The 25,071-nt window shown below is 39.7% G+C and overlaps 1 protein-coding gene across 2 annotated transcripts in view; it reads left to right on the top strand.

The window, feature by feature from the left end:
- LOC118269180 (dorsal-ventral patterning protein Sog) overlaps positions 1–25,071 on the top strand; it is a 69,971-nt gene that overhangs the window by 13,416 nt on the left and 31,484 nt on the right. For both annotated transcript variants that reach the window (XM_050703043.1, XM_050703042.1), the window contains exons 2-3: positions 21,314–21,417; positions 21,503–21,635. In XM_050703043.1, the coding sequence (XP_050559000.1) occupies positions 21,314–21,417; positions 21,503–21,635 (237 nt within the window). The remainder of the gene's footprint in view (positions 1–21,313; positions 21,418–21,502; positions 21,636–25,071) is intronic.

Below are 25,071 nucleotides of genomic sequence, written 5' to 3'. Positions count from 1 at the left end.
TGAAATAGTTTTGATGTTTATGACTAATATTTAGTGCCGTATCCTACGTTACTAGTATAGTACTCTGCCCGGGTGCCTACAAACGTGAAGGTGGGTAGGCATAGATTTTTTTAAACATTTCTAAAGAATGATTCATGAAAATTCTTATTTTACACTACATATAATTTATGTGTATTATAAAAAATGTTTAAAAGATTTACATTTCATTTACGTTTTCAAAGAATTTTCTTCTGTACTATTAGAGTTCGAGAAAGAATTCTCGTCACGATAACGTTTGAAAGTAAACAGATAAGTATATTTCCACCATTTGACACCTGAATGTCGTGGTTACATAACGATGATAAATGAAATTGAGTCATTGTCCTCTGGTTATCATGTCAGTGAGCGGCCGCCCCCGCCCAGCGCGCCGGCTAACTATACCGCCCAACGCACGCTACACAATGTTCCTGAATAGACAGACATCCATCAATGCACTATTTTTATATCTCAGGATTACTAGGAACAATAGCTGTTGGACTTTGTGTTGTTATTGTGATGATCCACTGATTACTGAAAATCATCGGATGAGCGTGTCTATCACTTGTCGCGTTCAATCTTGTACTTGATAAGGTGTCTGTCAGGTCATAAGCAGCTGCAGTCGAGTTCAGTACTATCATGTCGCTGTCAGGTAGTTGTTTGTAAATAATGATAGTGATAAGTGTGATCTGTTACAATGATCGAGTCGTCATCGGCCAGTGTCGAGCAGTGGGAGTCACATGCGGTGCTGTGGGAGAGCAGCGCAGTGGTGGCGGCGGCGGTGGCCCAGCCATATTTTTATTTGTCGATATCTGTGATCGGCGCCTGCTCCATTAGTCATGTGACAGTATCGACACGAGATCGGCTCTCTCGGCCCTCTTTAATTCCAGTCGACGCCCGCGAGACTGCACTCGTGCTTGGATGCAAATTTACACGTTTGCGGCCAGCTGATGAATGCTGTACTGACACGATCCTGTCGGACTGTTGCTGCGAGGCCCGCGCGATAAACCTCGATAATGTATCATAGACGAGCGTTTGGGAAATATAACATGACTCACTGCATAACTAGCACGGTGGTGGACATAATAAATAGGCAAATATTTTTTTCGAAGGTCGACTCAACTAATTTTGTTTACGAGAGTACGTAGACCTTTGATGAGATCATTTGTAACAATTCAGAACAATGTTGTAGATCCGTAGATTCGAATCGGCACGGTGCTGTGATGCGCACTGCCCCTGTTGGCAACTGCGTCGAGGAACAAGGTGGTTCCAAACATTGTCGTGATTATGACTGACACTAATTGTAATTTTTGAAAGTTAGCTAATATGTCGAAATGAAGCAATGTAGTGCATGGCAGCACAGGAATAGTATGCGTCGGCGGGTGAGCGAGGGTCATTGAGCTCGGTCTGAGTCACCGCATGCGACGTACGTAGTCTCTATCACATTAATACTTTCTTATAAGGTTGTCGCGTTTAAATAATGCATGTTATGCAACTGGTTGCAATTTGTGCTCTCTTGCGGCCGTGCTAAATTGTTCCACGGTCTCACGCCTCCCGCACATACGACTTACTATAGATGCGTGCACTACGTACATATTAAGCAGTTTTATTTAGGTCGTTAGCATTTTATGTAAAAGAATTGTACGATACTCAAAAACGCTTGTTAAAATGCAGTTTTAAATGCAAAGTTTTTTAAAGTCTTGTGCTCAAGAATTTGCGTTATTTTTTGTGTCGTCCTCGGTCGGCACCCGTTGGTTCTCCTTGACTTTAGTATTTTCCTCACATCTGACTTCAACCGAATTCCATTCACTTACTGTATTTTTTCCTAGAAACTTTTGTTTACGGTTATTTTTCCTAGTGTGTGCAGCTGCTCACTTTGTGTCTCCCAGTGCTCAGTTGTTTTCCTTGTGATGAAATTTGCAAGATAAATTACGTTATGATCCTTACTTCATATTTGTGAAGGTACTTGAGGTTATACTTGCAAATACGTAGAAAAATCCATGTCTGAGGTTGCCGAAGTACGAAGGGCGTGAAGGCACGCGGCACCTTGTACCTTACTCATATCGACTCCATCTTAAACGAGCGGCTGTGTCGCATACCAACCGAGGGATCTTAGGATTTATGCGCCGACACCGCTAACAAATCTAATGACCCGCCCGACGTATGACGGTATTTCGAGTAAATTCATGTTTATTGGATCTCATACCATTTTTGTAAGTAAGTTACGGCACATGTGTGGAGCGATAATTATTTAGTGAGTCGACAAGACAAAATGTAATGTTCAGAGCCGACACAAGACCGGCATTAAACACATTATCGTGTTATCGATCAGCGTCCTTAAAGCGGTTTGCAATTAGTGTTACCTTAAGCGATGCAAGTGCGGACCTCCCGCGCGAGTGCGAGACGCCGTGCGCCGGCGCCGCACCCGCCTCCTTGTCTTTATGAAATTATCACTAAATTGAGAGATAAAACTCGCTCACTCTGACGAGATAATAGCAGGCCCCGGCAGCTGCGTTTTCCTATTTACGTCTCGCTTAACATGCATTCTGATCCACCTTTTGATTGAATCCTGACTATAAATGGGTATTATAATGCAGTTGTCATAAAATATGGCAGATAAATGTTTTCAGTTTTAATAAACGATTGGTTATTAGCATATAGGAGGCATATAAACTAAACAGATTTATGAGTAGATGAACTAGAAATATTCATATTTACTTTTATGGATAATATACCAAACATATTAAAGTAATATATTATAAGTAAAACTACAGAAAATGTATAAAGTTCATTTGCAATCGAATATATGTTGCTCATGCCAACAAATTGTAAAGTTACTAGCAATAAGGTTTTATTTGTTGCTTTACGCATTTTGCTCGAATTTTCCGTGAAATCACCAGCCATAGTTGTAAACCTAGAAAACCCAAGATAAGAAAAAGTCGTTGTCAGTTTATGCGTACTCTCATTTCTATTTTTAATATCTGGTCGGGAGAATGCGTTACGATAAGGAAACAGTTTTCTTTACAGTTTACCTGAGTTTAAAAATATTCGCGCTGTATTTTTTTTTTGAGATTTTAATAAACCAATTATAAAGTTCGTAGTATTCATTCAACGAATATGGTTCTGTGTTGTGTCGCCCACTAGCGGGTACATATTTATTTAATAACACGAACAGAGTTTAGTTACATTTAAAGAGTCGCTTGCAGCGTAAATGGTCAGCCGGTATCGCATAGGGCGTTGGGTTGCCTTAAAAGGCTCTGTCACTTACAAGAGGCCTTTCATAACACTTAATAAGATGCAGTGCGAGTGTAAAATTTCGTGATGGATCCGTGAGAGCAGTCACGAGGCGCCCGGGGCCGTGGGACATGGCGACTTTGTTTTATTTTCATTGGCTTATGTAGTGCCGGCTGCTAATTACACGGCGGGTTGCTTTTTAACGAGCACTCATTCAGCTTAACGGCACGCGCACGCGCGGCCGTCCGCCGCCCGACCGCCGCCCGCGCAGCCGCTGTTTCACGTCACGTTATAAATATGACCATGCTTTTTAATACCTACTCGCATTAGCAAAATTCGCTTTGCCAACCGCCGACCTAAAGTACGTCTCGCGTGAAATTGCGTGCACGCATGCATTTAATCGCTACGCATTTCCGAGTTGTGACCATTCATGTTTCATTGAGGGGGCGTGGTCTGCCTAGCGGCGAATTAGCTAGTACTGATCTCACGTAAAAAATCGCTAATTTCCACGACAACTAAACTGTTAATAATAAAATAATATTTCTTGTTCTATAGCAGTATTTAGTTTTGTTTCATATAATTTTTTAATTAAAATAATTTACGATTTTGTAAACATGGAGAATTAGAATAAAAATATGTTCGAGTTCAAACTGCAGACGTCCAAGCTGTATCAACAGCTACGTAGAAGTAAACAAGCGGAAAATTTGCTTACTGTCTTTTATTTCAACACCGAATAAATTGTCTTGAAATTTGTGTGATTTTTAACGACTTAATGTATGTTGGTCCATAAATTTATTAGCACATTTTACGTGAATGCTCAGACATTTTATGTGGCATTTGATAATAGAACAGAATACGTTAAAAACTGTTGGGACTGTAATTCGGTCACAGTAAAATAGTGGTACGTTGATATACAGGTATGAGCCCCTCATAAATTAGCATTACTCATAGCGAGCACACCGTGTGAGCAGACCAAGTGGTCCCCGCCCGCAGACTGCGCTGGGTGGCGCCACTGTCCTCGCAGCTCGTAGCTTCACACGTCGCCGCAATGTTGTCCTTTTCATTTCACAGCTACAAACCAGCATAGTAAATAAAATACAACCTTGATAATTCGCTCATTTACCATTTGACTCATTAAAAACGTGTGTTTAAATTGATAAGATAAGTGATAATAATATACAACAGAATACGATATCAATGGTTATAACCAGTTAATCGTAATAAATCTACGATAATCAATCAAAGAAATTAGTATCAGTATCTCGTTCGATTGTACGAAACCTATTGCACAACAATGTTTCCTTAGAAACAGACCTTTCATGGGTACCTATTGAGAGTTAGCGTTTATATTTGTACTGTATTTATAGCGGCTATTATCTGAAGTGTTAAGTCGTGCTGCACAGTGTTAACAAAGGTGCAAAAATAATATTCGTGATTGTATATTTACGACGTCCCGAGATCATCCACTCTCGTACACAAAGCTGGCCGCGTTACGTTTGTGTTACGAAGCCTGCACTACATCGGTCTTTGATACATTTAACAGTTAAATAATCTATACATATAGGTGTTTGTTTATACATATACGTTGTTATACATAGTTGTTAACTGGATTGAGCACTCACTTCGAATTTAGGTTACGTTTATCGATTGTTTTAAGAGCACATAAATATTTCTGAGCCGAATAGGAGTGATTTGAATGCGAGAGCGATATGTATGTGAGGCGAATGAACGTTTGGTGATGTGTTGGTGTAATGTAAAGTCACGATAAAGGAGGTTGCGCGAGAGTGACGGCTCGTTGACGGGTGGCGTCGCATCGCTGCGCCGCCGCCGCCGGCCGCTCGATATCGATCTCGACTCGAAACGCAGCCTTCCAAATAGGGAGCCTTCTGCTCCCAAATAGGCAGTGGTCGGGCCAACGCTGCTGCCGCCGCCGCAGCTATCGAGGACGCAACACCGGCCCCTCGCCTCCTTTCATTGTCTACGAGTTTTTTGCTCGCCTTATGACCAATATTGTCCCATGGCCGATGTCCACATAGAGCAGTACTGAGTTACCGAGCACATCTAGGTGCCGAGCGAGCATTACGTCAGTGCAGATAATTGTCCAAGCTAAAGGTCGATTGGTCATCAGTTCCTTTGTTGTTTGACGTCGACAGTCGAAATAAACACTGAAGTATGTTCCACTATGATGCAAATTACATACGCACGAGCAACATTGTATTGCGAGATTAACATGACATAATAAAGTATCTAGTGCTGCGCGAGATGAACCTCCAGAGAAATGAACGGTGCGTGCGCGCCAGAAAGACGACTGGGATATGTGTAGCTGGCGTCCGTAGCGACACCCACAGTCGCCACTCGAGCCGAGATAATATTTCAAACTATTCAACAGAGAGTTTATCTTCATTTCAGACATGTTTATGTGAGCATTTCTCTTAACGAGTAACCGTGGTCACCGAGACCTCATTGTCATATGCGGCTTGCAACAAATGGACGTGCGCGCGGTGCCAATGCGGCCTTGAATGTAATCCTGCTTCAATGAAGAACGATTAAGCAGGGAGTCAATAACTCCAAGCTGCACTCGTCCAACCGCCACTATTAATTGCAAATGGACTACAAATAGAGGTCAATTGATACAAAAAGCAATCGTGTGGGTGTATGTCGGCGTATTGTTCACAGATTCGTAGATGTAGCCATCAGTCTTGCGGAGAATGTGGCAGATTTTAAATAAACTGCAAAGGATTATGCATGCGTGCACGCGGGCGGCCCTGAGGTATCGCGGCATTGTATTCAAATCCAGACGCGTCACCAGCGCGGGCGCATGGGGCGATCGCGACGCAAGACGCGAAGCGCCCGCGTCGGCCATTACTCAAACTTGCCGACACGCCCTTCGCCCTCCATTTGTTATCACCTTTTCATTTTATTTTGAATTGTGCAACAAACTAATTATAGAAAGTGCCATTGTATCGATAGTTCTTCAGAGCGCTGGCCGGACTAGGAACTGGAATGCGAAACGGTCCATGCGATCTATTTTGACGTGAACTGAAAGCAACTTTATGTGCTGTCATTGCGTTTATGGAGTAAAGCAATGCGCGTTGTTCATGCGAACGGACGGGGATCCCGCGCACTCTACTGCACCTAACACCCGCTGACGTATCATTCTCTAGGACATCTATTGAAACATGAGCCCGACATGAGATACTCCACACAACACCATCGCTAGGGCTGCTGCCATGAGCTCCGCAAATATGTGCCAGCCTTGCAAACCGATGTACTCACTTTGTTTATCTATCCTACTGCGTTTTTACGAATAGTTGGGATAGTCAGTTATTCAATATTGCGCAGAAATAAATAAAATTTAATTTTCTTCCATTTCATTGCGCATACTATAAGTTACGTTAATAATTGTAGCTTAAATATTTTAATGGTTAACAATTATCATAATTCGTTTAGGGTTCCCGTCAAATATTTTATCAAATTAGGATCTGAGTTGTTTCAGTGACAGTATTTATAGGCTAAACGGAGGTAGGTACCTAAATTAATCCTAAAGTCGGGTTTAAATTTAAATTTTAATTAGGGCGGGCAGAGGCGCGGCGGCCGCAGAGGCGCCTTGTCACCAAACACGTATAAATAACGCTTTTAGCTCGCCGTCTGAGAGGCTCTTTCGCCACATTTCACAAATAACAACTTCTCATACATAACAATTAAAACAAATGGTCGCTACAAATATAAATCATTCGGTTTATAACAATTAGTAATCTTATAATTCAGTAGATATTATTTTGAGTGATAACGTTATTAGTCTTTCCTTCCTTCTAATCACAATGGCGCTTATCTAGATACTACATTGATAAGAGTTTCGCGAAAAGTAGAGAGCGTGATACCGGCACCGAGTATCACTCTCCACTCCGTTGATTATCTTGACTGATTAATGACTTTGCCGAAACTAGGGACCTGATATACTGCCTATAGTTTTCCAGATTATGCAAACAGATTACACTTTACAAGTGGTTCATTACATATCGTATTATATAGTATCCGGCACATGATAAGTGCCTAATTGGTTTTCAATATTCTTTTATTATACAATTTTATACGTAGAAAGTAACAGTTTAAATTATAAAGTTTTTTTTTTACATCGTCCCGTCTTTTATCGGCAGGCAGAGGTGCACATTATGGCAAGGATTGCCACTGCACAATGTACACCCACTTTTTCACAACAAATTGTGTTGGAAGTCCCATCTAATAGGTGATGAGCCTATTGCCATATACCGGGCACATTTCCAGACTCCGTGCTACTACTGGGAAATTTTCGAAAAACTGAAAAAAACGCAGTCGGACTTGCAACCACTCGGCCAACGCGGCTGTCTATAGAGACAGTTAATTATAAAGTTTTCCATCTCAACAGGCGTTAAATAGATCAGTATTTGTAATGAATGCACCAACAGTTTCTCCATTACAATTTAATTTAGATATCCCATTGGATATTATTGTTGACGCTCACGATGCAGATGTCGTGCAAATGCTACCAGCTAGTTCTCAAGGGAAAGTTACTTCACACCGCATTATACAATCCAAATGTAAATACGGTGTAAATTGTCGTTTCTACTTCTGTTTACGTATCCTTTGCTTAATTTTATTACCATTAACTGTTTGTGACTCAACAATACTCCCTCCTATCCTATATATAAGAGAGTTTTGTTATTGCCTTCACCTTTGGTTGGATAGGAGATCGTGGTAAACATTTGGATTGTGAGTAAACGGTGCTGCTAAGTTTTTTTTTATATGTGTATCTCCTGATTCAGCTCTTACATTACCTGCGGGAATGGGAAGGAGTGGTGAGTGGTGACAAATGTCCTTTTTTGAAGCGAAATATCATTAAATGACTTATCTTTGTCTGATTGGGGTAAGTTGAGAGGCAGTGTCAGATTCTTACTGACTAAAAATCACTGTATTTTAAGAGTTTAAACTCTTGCTTCAGTCTGGAGCCCTGGTAAATTTAGCAGTTCTTCGCAGCTCCAGTATAATTCCACAATTCCAGTCTACCGTCTTAATTTTGCGATATTCTATCAGAAATATGTAAACAAAATGGATAAGATAATCGAATTATAGTTTGTGCAGCTCTGAGAGACGGTTACTTGAGATGTAAATGACATGGTTTGCGTCTATGTACCCGATATGTGTATAAGCAGGCCACCCGCGTAGCCTACGTACAGTCGACGCCATCATTACTAGACCTGCATGCAATAATTTTACCTTGTTTTTATTTATTTAATACTTTAAAAAATACTGCTGCACTCAGAGACAGAGACATTTAATGATTACTTAAACTATTTGCTTAGTAACTATTTTGTGTCGAAAATATTTATTAAGGACTGGGTTAAGATACCATTGAATGATTTCGAGTATGGGGGTTATTAGTTGCTCGTATTTCTTTCTAGGAGTCGAACTCCTACGACACTGAGTTCGCATATCTTAGGAAGAAACTAAGAAGTAAGAAAATGAATGTACCATTGGCGTCAATTATCTCAATTATAAAATTATTCATTGTAGTAAAATAGTCAAAGTACACATAAACATCTTGATTAAAATCGATTGATGTCCGCAAATTTAGAATACCTGTACTAGGAACAATATTGTGTCTCACAGGCGAGAGGAGCACTAAAAGTATTACTAATAATTATAGAATTAAGTGAAAGTGAGTTAGTTTTGGTACGTTTTCAGACCTAAACTGCTGAACTATTTTTGAATAATTTTTCGCATACGCTACCTTTTTTTTCATAGAAAATCCTGGCAATAGACTAGCTTGTTATAAACTGACAAGGATAAATTCTAATTGGTATTTCCTTCAGATGTTTATCCAAAAACATTACGTTATATTTACGTGACATTTACTACTGCAAATTAAAGCTAACTAGTGTAGTTTAATGTACTCAATGTGTTTAGGTTGATGCGTTCTCAGAAACTCGGACTTCTAAGCAATAATATTAATCAAGTGTTTATTGCGTTGTGCAAAATGTGACTTTATTTAATTTATTTTTATATCATCACGCCTTTTATCCGGGGATAGGAAGGGGTGGACATTATGACACGTAATGCCACTGTGCAATGTACACCCAATTTTTACAATTTATGTTGTAAGTCCTATGTAATAGGTGGTGAGTCTATCCATATACCGGGCACATTTCCAGACTCCGTGCTACTAAAACCGAAAAAAGCTCAGCAATACTTTGTCCGACCCGGGAATCGAACCCAAGACCTCTTGTCCGTTAGTCGCACTTGCGACCACTCGACTAACGAAGCAATCTTTATTTAATTAATACGTATTTTTGATCCGATGGGTGCGTCGGCCCAACGAGTCGCGTGCCTCGTCTCATCGCTTCCCCATCTTACTGTTTATCTACTAACGTGAATGTTGGCGTCTCCGTCTGTCCATTAATCTCCATATAATTAAATGATCAAGTAAAATTATATTTAGACCAGGAAATGGGGTCAAGCCCACGCCACGCGGCGCTATGTCTCGCCCTGTGGGACTACACTGGAAACCTCGTGAAAGTTCAATGATATCTATGTTTCGTAATTTTGTAAACAGTATTTTTTTTTCTTGGGTCATTGGTCGAGTGATCGCAAGTGCGACTGCTGGACAAGGGGTCTCGGGTCGGGCAAAGTATTACTGGACTTTTTCGGGTTTTCGAAAATTTCTCAGTAGTAGCATGGAGTCTGGAACTGTGCCCAGTATATGGCAATAGGCTCACCTCCTATTACATGGGACTTATAACACAAATGGTGAAAAGTGAGTGTACATTGTATAGCGGTATTACATGCCGTAATGTGCACCTCTGCCTACCCCTTTGGGATAAAAGGCGTGACGTTGCTTGCGTATTTTTTTTATCTTGTGAACACGGAGTTTAGAGGAAAAGTGACATGTCTACGCTTTCAGTATAGATTATTGTAAGTAGGACCGTTGGCCGGTTACTATGTTTCTCACTTGTACAACCCACGCGGTTAATTGAGTTTAATCTCGAGATTCAATTCAAATTAGACGTTATAAGTTTATAACATGTCAACAATTTATTAACAAGATTCTATTAGATTTTATTTATGAAAATAATATTAATAAAATTAGGTATTTTCGTTCAGGGTTTTCTGTCAATGAATTTAGCGCAATGTGTGTGAAATGTTTGATTCTAGTATTTTTTGTTTTTAATGTGAGTTTACGCATTAGTTACAATGCTCTTGACCAAGTCTTGAATTAATTTCAGTATTTATTAAAATTATTTCAATTTTAAAAATGATTTCCTGGAGTTGTATTGCTTTTGAATATTTTTTGTAAATCTGCGCAGGAGTGGACTTGTGCATAATAACTCGCAGATTATTATGAGGCTTTCTACCAGGTCTGATAACGGTGCCACAAAACCATTAATGAGTGTACTCGGCTGGTGAAATCGCCGAGGAAAAATCTCAAGTCTTATTAACATAGCAGTAGAGCTAGTTTATTCATAATTGGCGGTTGTGTCCCTCCCTAGCGGTGCGGGCGGGTCCGCCCCGCGCATGCGCACAACGATCGTGCAAATAAATTGCGATCATAATATCGCGCGACGCTCACTGCGACCACAATTAAAATTTGCATTCCTGCCGTCTGATTGATAACTTTGTCGAGTAAGTGAGGCGGTCTTTGATTCGGGTAGGCGTAGCCCCAGGTAACGCAGCTATTTGCCATTCAATGTTTTTACGGTGTGCGTTTGCGCATGTTGATGATTCATGGGCTAGTAGGTTCATAGCGATCGTGTTATAATTGTGAAAGCATGTGTAGTGATTGGCTTATGGGGAAGTTATTAATAGATACAGTAGTTTTATAGATTGGGAATCATTTGAACTAGTCGGAGCTGGAAAGCTCTACTGATGTTTTCAGTATCTAGGAATCCTAATATTAACCTATATCCGGAGGATGTTTTTCAGTAGAATTTTCAAAGAGAAGTCATATAAATCCACGAGACAGCCGTGGCACGTAGTGGTTACATGCACGTCTGTAGGAATGCCAATCAAAATGTATTTCCATCGGCGCGTTACTATTTTGATTCGGATTACTCACAATTTCGTTTAGTGACCTTACCACACATAAAGGACGAGACGTTTTATTTCGACAGAAAGTAATGTGCCGTCATTTGTTTTCTCTGTGAAAACTATTCCGAAATGACAGATATATTATTTTCCGTGAGAAATATAATATGCATCGCCGGCTAAATCCGTGGTTTGATGGCGACACATGTTCGCGAAATATTTTTTAACTTTGTTTTTATGAGGTGCAACTGTAAGACACGCTCACTCCCCAAGCATCCGTAGAATGATACCCAATAAATTATATACGATATTTTTGTTTAGTAAGTTGGCTCACGTCCACTGCTCGCTCCTGGACATTTTGTTATCATATTCAATAATAAGCCATTAAGCATCGGAGCGGTGCCGCTGCCGATGTAACGGGCTGCGTACAATTTGTTCGCGCGCACGGAACTGCTGGCCTCCCGATATGGTGTCCAGCGTCGCATTAACAGCGCCTTGTGCTACTTAAACTGTCCACACCTCGTAAAACTGTCGCAATATAATGGTGTTCCGAAATTATAAGAAAATAAAGATCACGCCGCCGCACAACACAACCGCTCAATAAGGAAACAGAATGATTTGTATGATTTTTATGGTTCCTACTAATTGGTTCGACAATGTAAACGGCCTTTGCGTCGGCTTCTTGCATTTTTAATCAGGATACACTGGAAATAAACATATATAAGTTAAATTATGGACATATAGAACGAGAAGAACCAGTCACAATTGCGACAAGCAGGCGCCAGGCCCAGTCAATGAAGTCTACAATAATAAATAAAAGTTGAGGGAAACGAGACTCTATTAATACACTGACAATTTATACTCGCAGATACCGGCTGATGTACGCTACTAGCTACTAGCGTCGCCTCGTGTTTTGTTTCCACATCCATTATCTCTTTAATATCTGGTTAATTGATAACTTTATCTAAATGATCTGCTTTACACACATTCATTTAGTTCACACATTACAACTATATTATAATAAGGTTGAAAGATTTAATTTATTTTTGTTATTCGGAGTAGCCGAGTCGTCGAGAAAATATGCGGTGCTATCAATAACTAGCAGTCTCGATATGAGAGGAGCGTATTTATGTGCCCTTTAATTTAAATAGGATAAAGTCGGTTATGAATCGTTAAGGACCACCGGCGAGAAGTTAAGGAGGCCTGTCAGAAAGGGAATGGATATGTCTGTAGGAGCAGGAAGGCGCGCCGGCGCCAATGTCGTCAACCTTGCAATGCATATTCCGTGTACATAATGTAAGCGAGGACGATTACACTCGAGCACAACTATAAAACGGTCTATAGCCACGATAACATCTCTCGCAGATTTTGCGCGAGACAGTGACGCCTCGGTGTCGCCGCATCATCGGACCGATCGCGATGCAAATACAAACACACTTAAGTAAAACTGCCAATTAGTATTTTATTAATGAAATCGAGATTCCTCGAGATTTGTTTATTCAATATCGATATAGAGATCTCTCGAGTCTAGGTATGTAATACTATCTAAGCTTATTATTAAACAGCTTTGTAGTCTATCCTATCAATTATTATGCAGAACCTGTTTGTTTTTCTTGCATCTTGTTCAAATGTTTTTATGAAAATAATTTATTGTTGTACGCCGGGAGCAAGGCGATGACACATGAAGAGTATGTATGTACCTCGACTAACTATGATAAATCTATGTCATTTTTTTTATTATAGAATTTATTAAGCATTTATCATTTAACACTGACAGTATTCATATGCAGTAGCTTCGAGAACTCGTATAAACATAGATGAAAGTTGATAACTGCGTGTTATGACGGATTTTTATGAAGATTCCCATATTATTTACAAACGCGAATCTTTGTGAAGATAGATGGTTGTTTGTTTGCAACTGCTGAACGGATTTAGATGAAATTTGGCAAGGTGCGCGTTGATTATGGACTGACCCAATGATACTTTTACAATATTACGTTCTTGTATTTATAATGTGTAGCAAAACAAACGTTTATAACTATTTTTGTTTACGTAAACGCTGTTTCCAGCTAGTTTTTGCGTACAAAATAACATCGTTAGTCAGTTGTTTGTGTAACAGAGCAAGTTGTGAGAATTTTAATAAAGTTTTAATCGAGCTCAGCGTCGCGTCGCGTCGCGTCTCGCATCGTTTTGAACCTGTCAAAGACACGGCTCGTTAAATTAAAGTGCATGTAATAAATTTATTAAACACTAAACAGACGGATTGTTGTTTCTGTTTGTTATTTAAAAACTTTTTGACTGATCAAATACGTGTGTATTAATGGTTAAACTTACAATAAAAAAGAAATATCGTTTTTAAATATCTTTTCTATGTTATGTTCTGTAGTAAACGAAATGACGAATCATCTGATGGTAAGCAATAGCAGCCACCGATGGACTTCACCACCGATGGACAACCGAAACACCACAAGCTTTACAAATGCATTGCCTTTTGGAGGTTAGGGTTTATGAAATGTATGGGAATCGGGAAGATTGGAGAGGGGGTTAATTCGGCGTCCGGTATATCTTTGAGATAATAAGTTCCTGGATCTTTTAATGTAGTTCTGCAATAAATAAAAATAATCTTCTCTAATTTGAATAAGCTATTTAGGTTAGTTTAGGTACCTACTAATAAATACTTTAGATTTAGAATGATATTGCATCTGATTATAAACATTACCATCTTATTATAACTACTGAGTGTTAAATATAGTGTTAAACAGTTCACATTAACCAACAACGTTTACAGCCTATCTTGATCATCTTCACCAGCTCTGCAGGCGTTGACATTAACATTTTTTATTGCACCAATTATTTCCAGTCGACTTTTAAAACGACACTAATTAATTCAATTCACACGTTTCATAATTAAAAATGGTTATTTTAACGTTTTATTTGCAAAACTATCTCGTTGATCGAGTTGTCAATTCTCGGTGTTTTCTAGATATATGACATAATTGAGTTAGTGGAATCAAGTGACCAGAAAAATCGATGTATGGGTTATGATATTATAATTTGTCGAATGTAATTAAACTACGAAACAATGCGATTTTGGCACTAATTACTCATCGCTAATCAAAAATCATATTTATTCGGAGTTATAATTCTAATATTTTTGCGTATAATAAAACACAATGAACCGTTTAATGATTATGTGAGCCTTTTTTTTAAGGGGGGAAAATCATCCAAATACTTCTCCCGCCCTGGGCGAGGCGAGAGGGAGTGTCAGACTCTTACTGACTAAAAACCACGTCTTCCCTATTCCTACTTTTCGAGCCGGAGTCCCGGTAAACCCGCAGATTATGTGAGCCTATTTGCCCTCTGATAAAACATTTAGTTTCTAATGAATGGATGTTACTATCCAGTTTAAAAATATAAGAAAAAAAAGCGTGTGATTTGAATGAACTTATTTATTTTCTCACAAGGAAACCTGAATATTCTGATATGATATGTGTGATCAATTAATATTTATTAATGTATGTAATATGAGAACTTCAGTGCAGGTGTTGGTAAAATGTATACCTAGAAAATATTAATATAATAATTGCTCGCCGTGTAGTCTACCGAATATATGGTAATTAATGTGTGATCATGATGTCATTTTCACGTCAAAAATTCATGTGTCTTGTAATTCATAGTAACTTTATATCTGGTAGGTATATTTTTTATAAATATTCAATTCATTTAATTACTTACTTGACATTGCAAGCTCACGTGAAGACTTTATTTCTGTCGCTGACAAGCCTTTATTGCTTAAAATAATTAAGTTCTCACCGACCACCCAAGTAGACGCGTTATAATAATATATTTTTCTGATTGGTTGACTTTTCTCGTATTGCAAATAACAATTTTATTTTTATTTTTATTACTTAAGCTTAAGACTATTATTATAGGTTTTATGATGTAGGTAAATAGAATTTTTATTTAAGTTAAAACTCATAGACTGTACACTTAGTACGACTTTGCTTTACGTTGAATGAGATCAAATCGACAGCGCGTTCGACGCTCTGATTGGCCGGCGAGAATGGACTAACCTATCAGAGCGCCGAACGCGGTTTTGCTTCGATCTCGTTTAACGTAAAGCGGACTCGTACTAAGGGTACTGATATCAAAGTTAAATAAAAATACTTTTTACTGTAGACGGGCGGCGCACTTACATGATGTAAACAGAGCCTGGCGCCACAGCCTTTTTGCACATTTTACCAACCATTTTTGTATTATTTGTGCAGTTCACCTCGTTATACAAAAATAGTGTGAAGCCAAGTATGTAGTTATCTACATTCAATTAATTTAGTAAGGAGTTCGACCTGCAGTTCAATTAATTAATTTTACAGGTTGCCGACAAAAAAGTCGCACGCAGTTCTAAAAGTGGACCGTCTGAGAGTTCACAACGAATATAGCACAGTATATAGTTTTGTAAATACGTAGCGTTTTATGATAACAGCATTTGTTGCGTCTTAGGATGGGCCGTGCAACTGCCGAGAATGCACGCATTGATTCATAGTTGCATACACATTATTGATTGATTGTGTTTATTAAACGCGTAATAGCAGTGTTGCAGCTGATTCATTGGAGCGAGTGATCAGATCAATGTGCCACAGCAATTCTTATAAGCGACGATAGACACCTGTCGGAGACACTCGATACTCCGCGCTTTACATAATAGTACGCGCGACTCGCCGCAGCCGCTCTCCAACACCTGAGGACGAGCACACGGCCACACCTACCGAATCACACCACTCACACTATTTTTACAAACAGATCTGACTAACTTATTGGGATTGTCATGAGACGATGTCAGCCGACCCACAGAAATAATCACAAGCCATGCTGAGCTATAATAGGACGCTCTATTTTTGTACATTTCAATATGGATGTAAAATAAAACGTCTCATTGACTTCCGTAAAAGGAACACAGGTGATATGCTTCGAGGACTTCGCTCTTGTAATTTGACTAATACAGGCAACATTGAAATGAATCGTGGACTAAGTTAAGGTAACAAACAGTTTCACTTTATTGTTTGATACCAAATAAGTGTATGTCTCGGTTTGGCGCAAATAAAGAACGAGCCAGTATAGAGCTGCGGTGCACATATAGTTAGCAGTCGTGGGTTGGGTATGATCGCGTCACAACCGATGTATACGTAATATAGAGTGCACGCCAAGGGGCGGCACAATGAGCAATCATTCAGCGTGTGGGTGTGTGTATCTAATGATACACTGATACAGTGATCAAAGCAAATTGTCTGATCTGCGGCGAGTCGCCTACACCGCGCTGCATCGCGCTGCACTCTACAATGTACGCGGGCCGATACTGAAACGCGTTTTGTACGTACCACTATAAAAAGAAAGCCAACTCTTCAACTCGTTAACCGAAACACCGATGAAGTGTTGTTGAATTTATTAGTGATGATGAATGGTAATCTGCGCGGTGGTATCGCATCGTGAAGTATTTCCACAGTCGGCGCGCGAGTGTAAACTAGTCAGCGTGTCGGCCGGTGCGAATGTCAAAATATCCTGCTTAAGGCTAATTCAGAACGAACAATTTATGCGCTGCCCACGCGCGCTGAAATACGGCGCACGCCTCTTTCAACCCTTTTATGTAGAGGATTTATCGAAGCGACTTGCGCACACTTCAATGAGCCGACCATATACTTCTGGTTTGACATGCAGTTCATACTTATCGTGATCTATGCGCTGCTGTGACACAATGCGCTGACCCTGGAACCGGCTGAACGCGCCACGCTCTGGAGATTACAAATTGCTCCAAGACATTGTACAAACGAATATGTGTCGACCACGATACAATTGTTAACATTATTATACATCTCTTTTTTTTGAGGGGGGTAAATCATCCAATAGTTTCTCCTGGCTAAGATGAGGTGTGGTGTGAGCTAGTGTAACACTCTTAGACTAAAAACCATCTGTCTCTACTCCTCTTCGAGTCAGAGCCCCGGTAACCCGCTAGGTAGTCAGCAGCTTAGGATTCATTGCTTTTCTAGCGGTCACGGATAGTATCAAATTTTATTTATCCCAATGTGCATTGGGAAAAACCCGGCACGATGTTTTTGTTTATGTACGAATTGCATGATTTCTTAGTAATAGTTAGATGTGTAGCCAAAGATAAAAATTACTGGTGATATAATACGTACTTTCATAAACACGACTCAAATATTTTACATTTGCATGATGTGGTGATGTTTGGTCAAACCGCTGTTGGTTGTGAATTATTATGACTTATTGCTATTTACCAAACTACGTACGAAAATGTGAAAATTTCCAATATGTGAACGATAAATTCAAAATAAACAGCGGGTCGTATCGGGTACATTCCATAAACAGATCGTGAAAGAAGCATAAGACGGGCGTCGCCAATACTTCATTTCCCTGGCGAAGCGCTTCTGGCCCATCGCCAACGTTTCCGAGAAAACGAAAGGAAGGTTACGCGATGTCTCGCCTCACTTTATATGCCTAAATCATGTCAGAGATAATATTTTTATATACATACATTGAACGTCCAGAAACACGCGCGGCTTATAAAATAGGTGGTGTGTGTGGACGCGCGCCTGTGTCGGCGAGACGGTGCGCCCGCGACTCAAACGATCGAGTAGGTGTGACGGTAAATAATGCTTTTTTGGCACTCCGCGCTCATGAAAGGAAGAAAATAATAAACAAGACCTTTCTTCTTGAGCTGCATTCATAACTTTCAATTTTAATGAAATTGAAACTACACGCACAAATGCTGTTATAAAATATGGAGATAATGTCGGCCGTATCTCGTCGGCAGCGTCGTATTGATCGTTGCATCCTGAATATGGGTCGCCGCGCGCCGGCGCATCATTGGCGTCACCCTTCTTCCTCATTACGCGTGACGTCGCCCGCCGCGACTATGCTCATAGTTTATACCACTTCCATTATTGAGCTGTCCACTTCACTGTATATATTTTTACTGTGAAATGTGGCTCATGTCACTCTGTCCGAGAATGTCAGAGCTTGCAACATTTTAAAAGCTTTGTGTGAATTTTAAATTCCCTCTAGATTAACGACAATGTTACTTGTAAATGGGCACCAAGAGCAATATGTTCTCACGCAACATGTCTTATGCGTTATCAGTGCACTCGGGAGTGAGGTTAATTAAATAGTTACGAGAGGGAGATAACAGTGACGCTTATATATAGAGGCCGGCCACCTTATCGACCCGACGCATCTGATACTGAATCTATCCGCGACACCTAATCGCTTGCTGACGCTTTGCTACGGGATAAAGTTACGTAACTATTAAACTACATTCGTATTATTGACACTATATTATGAAACTATCACTCAAGTTTACAGCTCCTTATTTATAATTTAACTACACCGGATCACATTTTTGTTTTTTGCTCCTAAACGGCTCCACCAATTTTGATATGTTTTATTTACAATCCTAAGCTGCCGTCCTTAGCTATATTTGACATGACCTTGGATTAAATTCCGATTTCAACAAAAGTTGTTCTTTCTAGTTTCCACATAATTGTTGATGTAAGACCATACGATGATGATATGGATACGCAGCTTACATTAAAAAGGCGGGATCAAGGGAGGTGAAGCAGAGACGCGGGGCACAACTATATCAGAACAAGAAATTAACCAATTTATGGAATATCTAGTTTATATAAAAATATTGAGTAAAGCCCATTATCGATACCCACTAATATAGCCATGTAAGGAACGACTTTAATCAATACGGTTTGATTAAGTCCAGTAAGTTTTTCTAGGGTTTACTAAGAATAGAATATCAGGATTGGATACTGATGCAGTTAGATTTGTTTCATACAATACTGTTTACTGCCGTACTCAGAGACAGTTTTACAACGTCACAGTAAGTTTTACTAGGGTTTACGAAGGGGTAGGCAGGGATTGGACATTACTATATGTACAATGAACACCCACTTTTCACCATTTGTGTCAGAGATATTTAATGATTACTTAACTTTATAGTGATGATTTTGTTCCGAAAATAATTGCTACGGACTGGGTTAAGTCGATAGTAGGGAAGCCATCCATAGCACCCATCTTTCCATATTAAAAACATAACTTAGCTGAGTCCGTTTCCACCAGTGCTAAGCTATGAATATGATTGTTGAAAGCCAGAACTGTTGATGGTTTGGTGGTAACATTACATAGCACATCTCTAAAAAACTCTCAAACCGTGGATGAAAAGCTAGTAACTTGCATTATAGTATTGCACATCATATGCGGTGTTTCATAGGACCACCGAAGCGCTTAAACACATAATTTTAACTAATGCAAAATAGTACTAAAATCTCATGGCTGACCATTGCATAGATACAAGTGTCATTCTGCATGCACGCATATGAACTTACATTCATTTTAACACTACGATGCAACTTTTATTTTTAGAAGTTAGCTCACGAGTTTGGTATGTAAATGCAACTTGTTAACCTGTGCTTGGCACTGGAACTGATAACTTATAAATAAAAAGAATAATATAGAATTATAGAATATCTATTGACTTACTTGACTTAAGGTCCTGTGTCCCAGAAGTTGTCCACAGAAGTTCTCCATGTCTTGAGCTTCACGCTTAACCTTGCCGTTTCTTCTCTCGCGACCAATGTCCGCCATTTTTGCCAATATGGCCGACACCAGGTCTGGCCACGACCACGTTTTCTTTTCCCACGGGGATTCCATTCCCAGGCTTGCTTGGATAATCCGGAGCTGCGGACAACGTACCGGTCTGACACTCCCTCGCCTCACCCAAGACGGGAGAAGACATTGGATGATTTTCCCCCCTCAAAAAAAAAGGATTACTTGACCCAAGCAAGAATATCTATTGTGATATGTACATATTCATAGTTTTATTGCCACATATAAGTAATTGAAATCGTAAATTGTTATGATTATTAATGTGTTATTATGCATAAATACATACTTGTAAACACAAGAGATCAAAGGGTTAAGTGAAGCTCATAATTGAGTCGGTTTTTTAAAGAGCAAAGGGAGTGATGTAATGTAAACTAACCCTTAAATGGTCACTGGAAACAATTCTATTGTGATTGGGGCGAAAATGGCTTCATTAAATGCTTCCAGATCCCTTAATTCCTAAGATTCATAAATGTTCCGGAATTGCGGATTGCCTAGCGGGTTTACCGGGGCTCCAGCTCAAAAAGCAGGAGTAGGAACGGGGTGGTTTTTAGTCAGTAAGAGTCTGATACTCCATTTCGCCTCGCCCAAGGCGAAAGAAGTCATTGGATGATTTTCCCTCTTTAAAAAAGGTTCATAAATGTATATAAGCAATAAATATTCACTTAAAATATCTGTAACGTAGGTAAAATTACACCAGCTAAAAGTATTATGCGATAATGCAATTCATTTTAAATCTCTATTTACATATAAAACAGATAATGGTAGGTAATGCTGCGGACGTGTATTTGTTTAAAGTTTACAGAAAGCAAAATAATCATGTGTTTGTTGTTTACGTATGCGTCTATCGCTGTGCATTCTCACTTAGTGTTATGTTGCATCGCTTTCTAATCTTGTATTTGCAATATTTTAAGGAAGTATCTTTTCTTTTTTTAAGTGTGGATTTGTTTTTTTTCTATGTTATAAACCGGTAAGCAATCCGACGCACAGCGCCTCCCATCGACGTTCGAAACACCAGAGGCGTTATTAGTACGTTGCCTGCTTTTTGCAGGTTAGGAATTTAATTGTTGGCGAATTAGGGGTTGGGTTTCCGGTAACCTCACGAACACAACGAAACATAACGCAAGTGTTTGATATTCATAGTCTTTGTTATTTCTATAAAGCAGTCGGTTCTTTTTTGTTTGTCCTGAAATTAATTACCAGTACATTACATTACCATTACAACTATAACAATCACAAGTTCTTCCGAATTTCTCTAAAATATCACTCGTTGCATTACCAAGTTATATTTTTTATAATTAAAACGAATATTTCTTTGTTACAGAATGTTTGTTCGGCAAACAAGCTATGGAGTTGGGTTCCAAGTGGTTTGCGGACTTGGGCCCACCCTTCGGCGTGATGTACTGCATCAAATGTGAGTGTGTTGCGGTACGTATATCCAGACTACACCCAGTAACAACATGTTCTAGAATTGTAGAGAGAAGTGTTGTTCTATACTAGTAACGTGTTACAGGTTCAAAAGAAACGGCGAGTGGTAGCTAAGGTACACTGTCGGAACATCAAGAACGAGTGTCCAGAACCGTCCTGTGACACTCCCGTCCTACTGCCCGGCAGATGCTGCAAGACATGTCCCGGAGACCTCAACTGTAAGTCACTTTTATTCTTTGTCACCATTTTTATACAGCCGTGTTTGTGCCTCGCCGACAAAAGGTCAGCTCGCGACTCGCCACTCATAATTTATACCAAGCAAGTCCTTGAAGTCATTTGGTGTTTTTTCTAGATTAGGAATTGCTCATTATAGTGACGTTGCATATTTTTCAATCACACTCCTAATTCACGGAGTCATATGGCTGTATGATGCTCCTAAAGTCTTCTCGGTAGTTCAATTGGTTGTAGGCTTACATCATTTCTAAAAATATTTACCCAAAATTATAAAAATAACAAGAATGCGTTGTTAGCTCATTTGTCATTTAGTTTAATAATTCACTGTGTTCTCGAAAGGGCAATGATCGTAAAAGTAACCTTTTAAATACCTACGGATATTTCGATGATTTTATGATACCTCGGGTCTTAATCAAGTTTTAGTATTCCACACGTATTAAGTTGTAACGAGGTATTTAATTGTTGCTGTTCGCACTTTAAATCCTTTGCCCTTTAGTAATAAATGACAGCGAGACAACTTATTTAGATACAAATATATATTCACAGCCTTTGTAACAACCGTGAAAGAGCATCGTGATAGCAATAGGTCTGCGGCCAATCCAGACGGTGACTTGAGAAATATTAATGACCCGCCTCAGTTCGGTCGGCGACTGGTTAATTAGGCGGAGTCGTCACGGGAGCGCGCTCGTAGATATCCAGCCTGATAATTGTTATCTTGAACGTGATAATGAAATAAGAGATAAGTGAGGTGATCGCCTGACACCTCCGCGCTTGTACCGCCGCCCGCAGCCACAATGGACCCGTGCTCACTGCGCCCGCTCTCACGACACGATTTGCATCTCTAAAGAACTGCACTCGAGAGGTTACAACAATAATGAGCGCCTCTCATTACGCTCCACGTGACGTGAACATAGTGATTTGGACAATTTCATTTCCTCGTTAATGATGTCATTTTGACTAGCACGGTCATGGCAACACGGCGCTGATGTCATACTCACACACTACACATTTAATATCCTAAACTTTGACAAACAGGAGCGGTCGTTTAATGGCTAGTAAACTCTTTAATTTTGTCTTAATAGACGTGTTTCGTTTGTTTTTTCATCCATTATTGGTGTAAAATGATTTATAAATATTGTCATGTTGATTACATTGGAAACGTATGTGGCCGGCAACAGGTTAGTGAGTCACGGGCCATCTGTCGCGAAAACTATCCACACATGTGGAAATCGAGTGGACGACATACAACTTTATGGGCTTTTTGCAAGTGTGGTCTCTTTGATGGCCGCTATTAATATGCCATTTTTGTGTGACCTGCTTCGCGAGTGTAACTCGATACTAAGATTTTAGTTAATAAACTCAAGTAGGTATGATATTGAATTAATTATCGAATCAAGATTATAGGACTAATTTTGTAGACGTCCAAAGTCAATGGATATTTTTAAAGCAACTAGTTTTTATACATTAAAAGTACATTATGACATTTAAGTCGTCGTCTTGTTTGCGACGTAACTTGGCTTGCGGCTGTTGGTCGGGTGCAATTCTTGATTGTCGCCGCTCATCATCCCATTAAGTACATTTTTTTAATGCAATCGGCAAATTTGCCGACTTTAAAAGGTAATTGCAGAAAATAAGAAAGTATGCGTATGCGCAATGACAGGAACTGGCGATGACAAATGACAGTGTAGCGGCTCGCGGCTCCCACGAGCGGGCTCATCAATATACATTAGGTATAGCGGCTGCATGTGGCTCGCACCCCGCGCACTTCATCATCTTCTTCCACTTACTTGTAAACTCGTAATCAATTGAATAAAACATAAATAACACCGTCGAATTATTGGCATGTCGTTATCTGGGATCTGCTGTGTTCCGTAGCCAGTGGCGACAGATAGTGATTTACGAGGAGCGCAGTGCGAGAGTGCGGAGGCTGCGGGCCGCGGGCTGAGCCGCAGCGGCGACGTCGCCGACGCCGCGTCTGCCCGGCCGCGTCCTCTCATTACGACTATATCGAGAGCATTACAATGGCATTACTCAGATGCACCGGGCGGTGGTGCAGAAATGGCACGCGCTGGTCCCCCCTGCGCCCGCGCCGCTGCTGCAAATATAGCTGCTGCTGCTGGTTATTCCGGGCTCGGCCGTCGACCCGTCGCCGCGACGCCGTCTGCTCGCCTTTTTAGCGAACACAACTTACAACACACATTTTTTGCGAACAAATATCGTTGATGTCAACGTACGCGCTCCTTTACTATATTTACTAAGTCATATTCCAAGAAAAAATGTGATATATTCACTCCAATAAATGTCTCGCCAGTGTTTTCACTTTCAACGTTAAATAGCTTTCCGTGGTCGAGATTCGTTTATATATACGGTACGATATGTAAACAAAAGTGGCGGTTCTATTATGGACGACTAATGTTATGAAGAATTTATTGCAGCTATTTCTATCTAGACTCGTTGCACAATGTCTAGAGGACTCGAGCGACCAATACGGGCACAATGTATTAATTGTGATCCGATATGGTATATAGCAGTTAACTCTCGGCATGGCGGAACTGTAAGCCGGCCGTAAACTCTATCTGAGGCTCGTAACTATAAAACGCATCAAATCTGCCTTTGTGAGGACTCCAGTTGGCCGTCTGCCGGCTGCCGGCTGCCGTAATAATACACTTTATTATGCTTTTAATAAATCTCCAGTAACCTGCGAAGACAGTAAAATGGATAATTTTTAATTGAAATCCAGCCAGGTGTTGCCGCAATAAACTAAATTAATTTCATGCCTTCAGAAAGGGAATGGTCTGCAACGTTAGTGAAGTAAGAGTTATTCCTAGCCAATATATGTCTAAGTAGGTACGTTTCAAAGAAATTGTGTTGATTTATTTGTTTTCACAATTGTATAACCACGATTTGTCGTTGTCGTGTTGGCGGTGGGCAGATAATTTCATGTCGTTAACTACTTGGACATATTTGTGCACGAATAACTTATTTACTTACGATAATATATAACACGTTGGGCATGGAAGTTCTTATTGTACATAGTACAGATTAGAAGCCGATGTGTCATGCAAAATCTATAGAAACAAGTATAACGGTTTCCATAAGAAATCCATAAAAGTGAAATTGAAAACTTTGTAGAACTAGCGAATGAAATATAGAATTTATATAAGTAGGTACCTATGATACGCAAGTGTTCCGTAAATGACTGACAAACATTTAAGTTAGTTAATGTATTAATTACCGTTTTAGTTTGCAGTCGTTGACTTCATAATGTAAGTTTTTTAAATGATGGTCTCTATATGAATTGATATTGCAATAAAATGAGCTAATTAATCAGAGTTACATGCAAAGGTCAAGTGTCTCATTATCGTAAGTAATATCAATTCTATATTTAGACATGAGAAAAAACTGTACGTTGAGATAACC

The sequence above is a fragment of the Spodoptera frugiperda genome, chromosome 2 (genome assembly GCF_023101765.2).
Source record: "Spodoptera frugiperda isolate SF20-4 chromosome 2, AGI-APGP_CSIRO_Sfru_2.0, whole genome shotgun sequence".
NCBI lineage: Eukaryota > Metazoa > Arthropoda > Insecta > Lepidoptera > Noctuidae > Spodoptera > Spodoptera frugiperda.
This window is presented reverse-complemented; position numbering and strand designations above follow the sequence as displayed.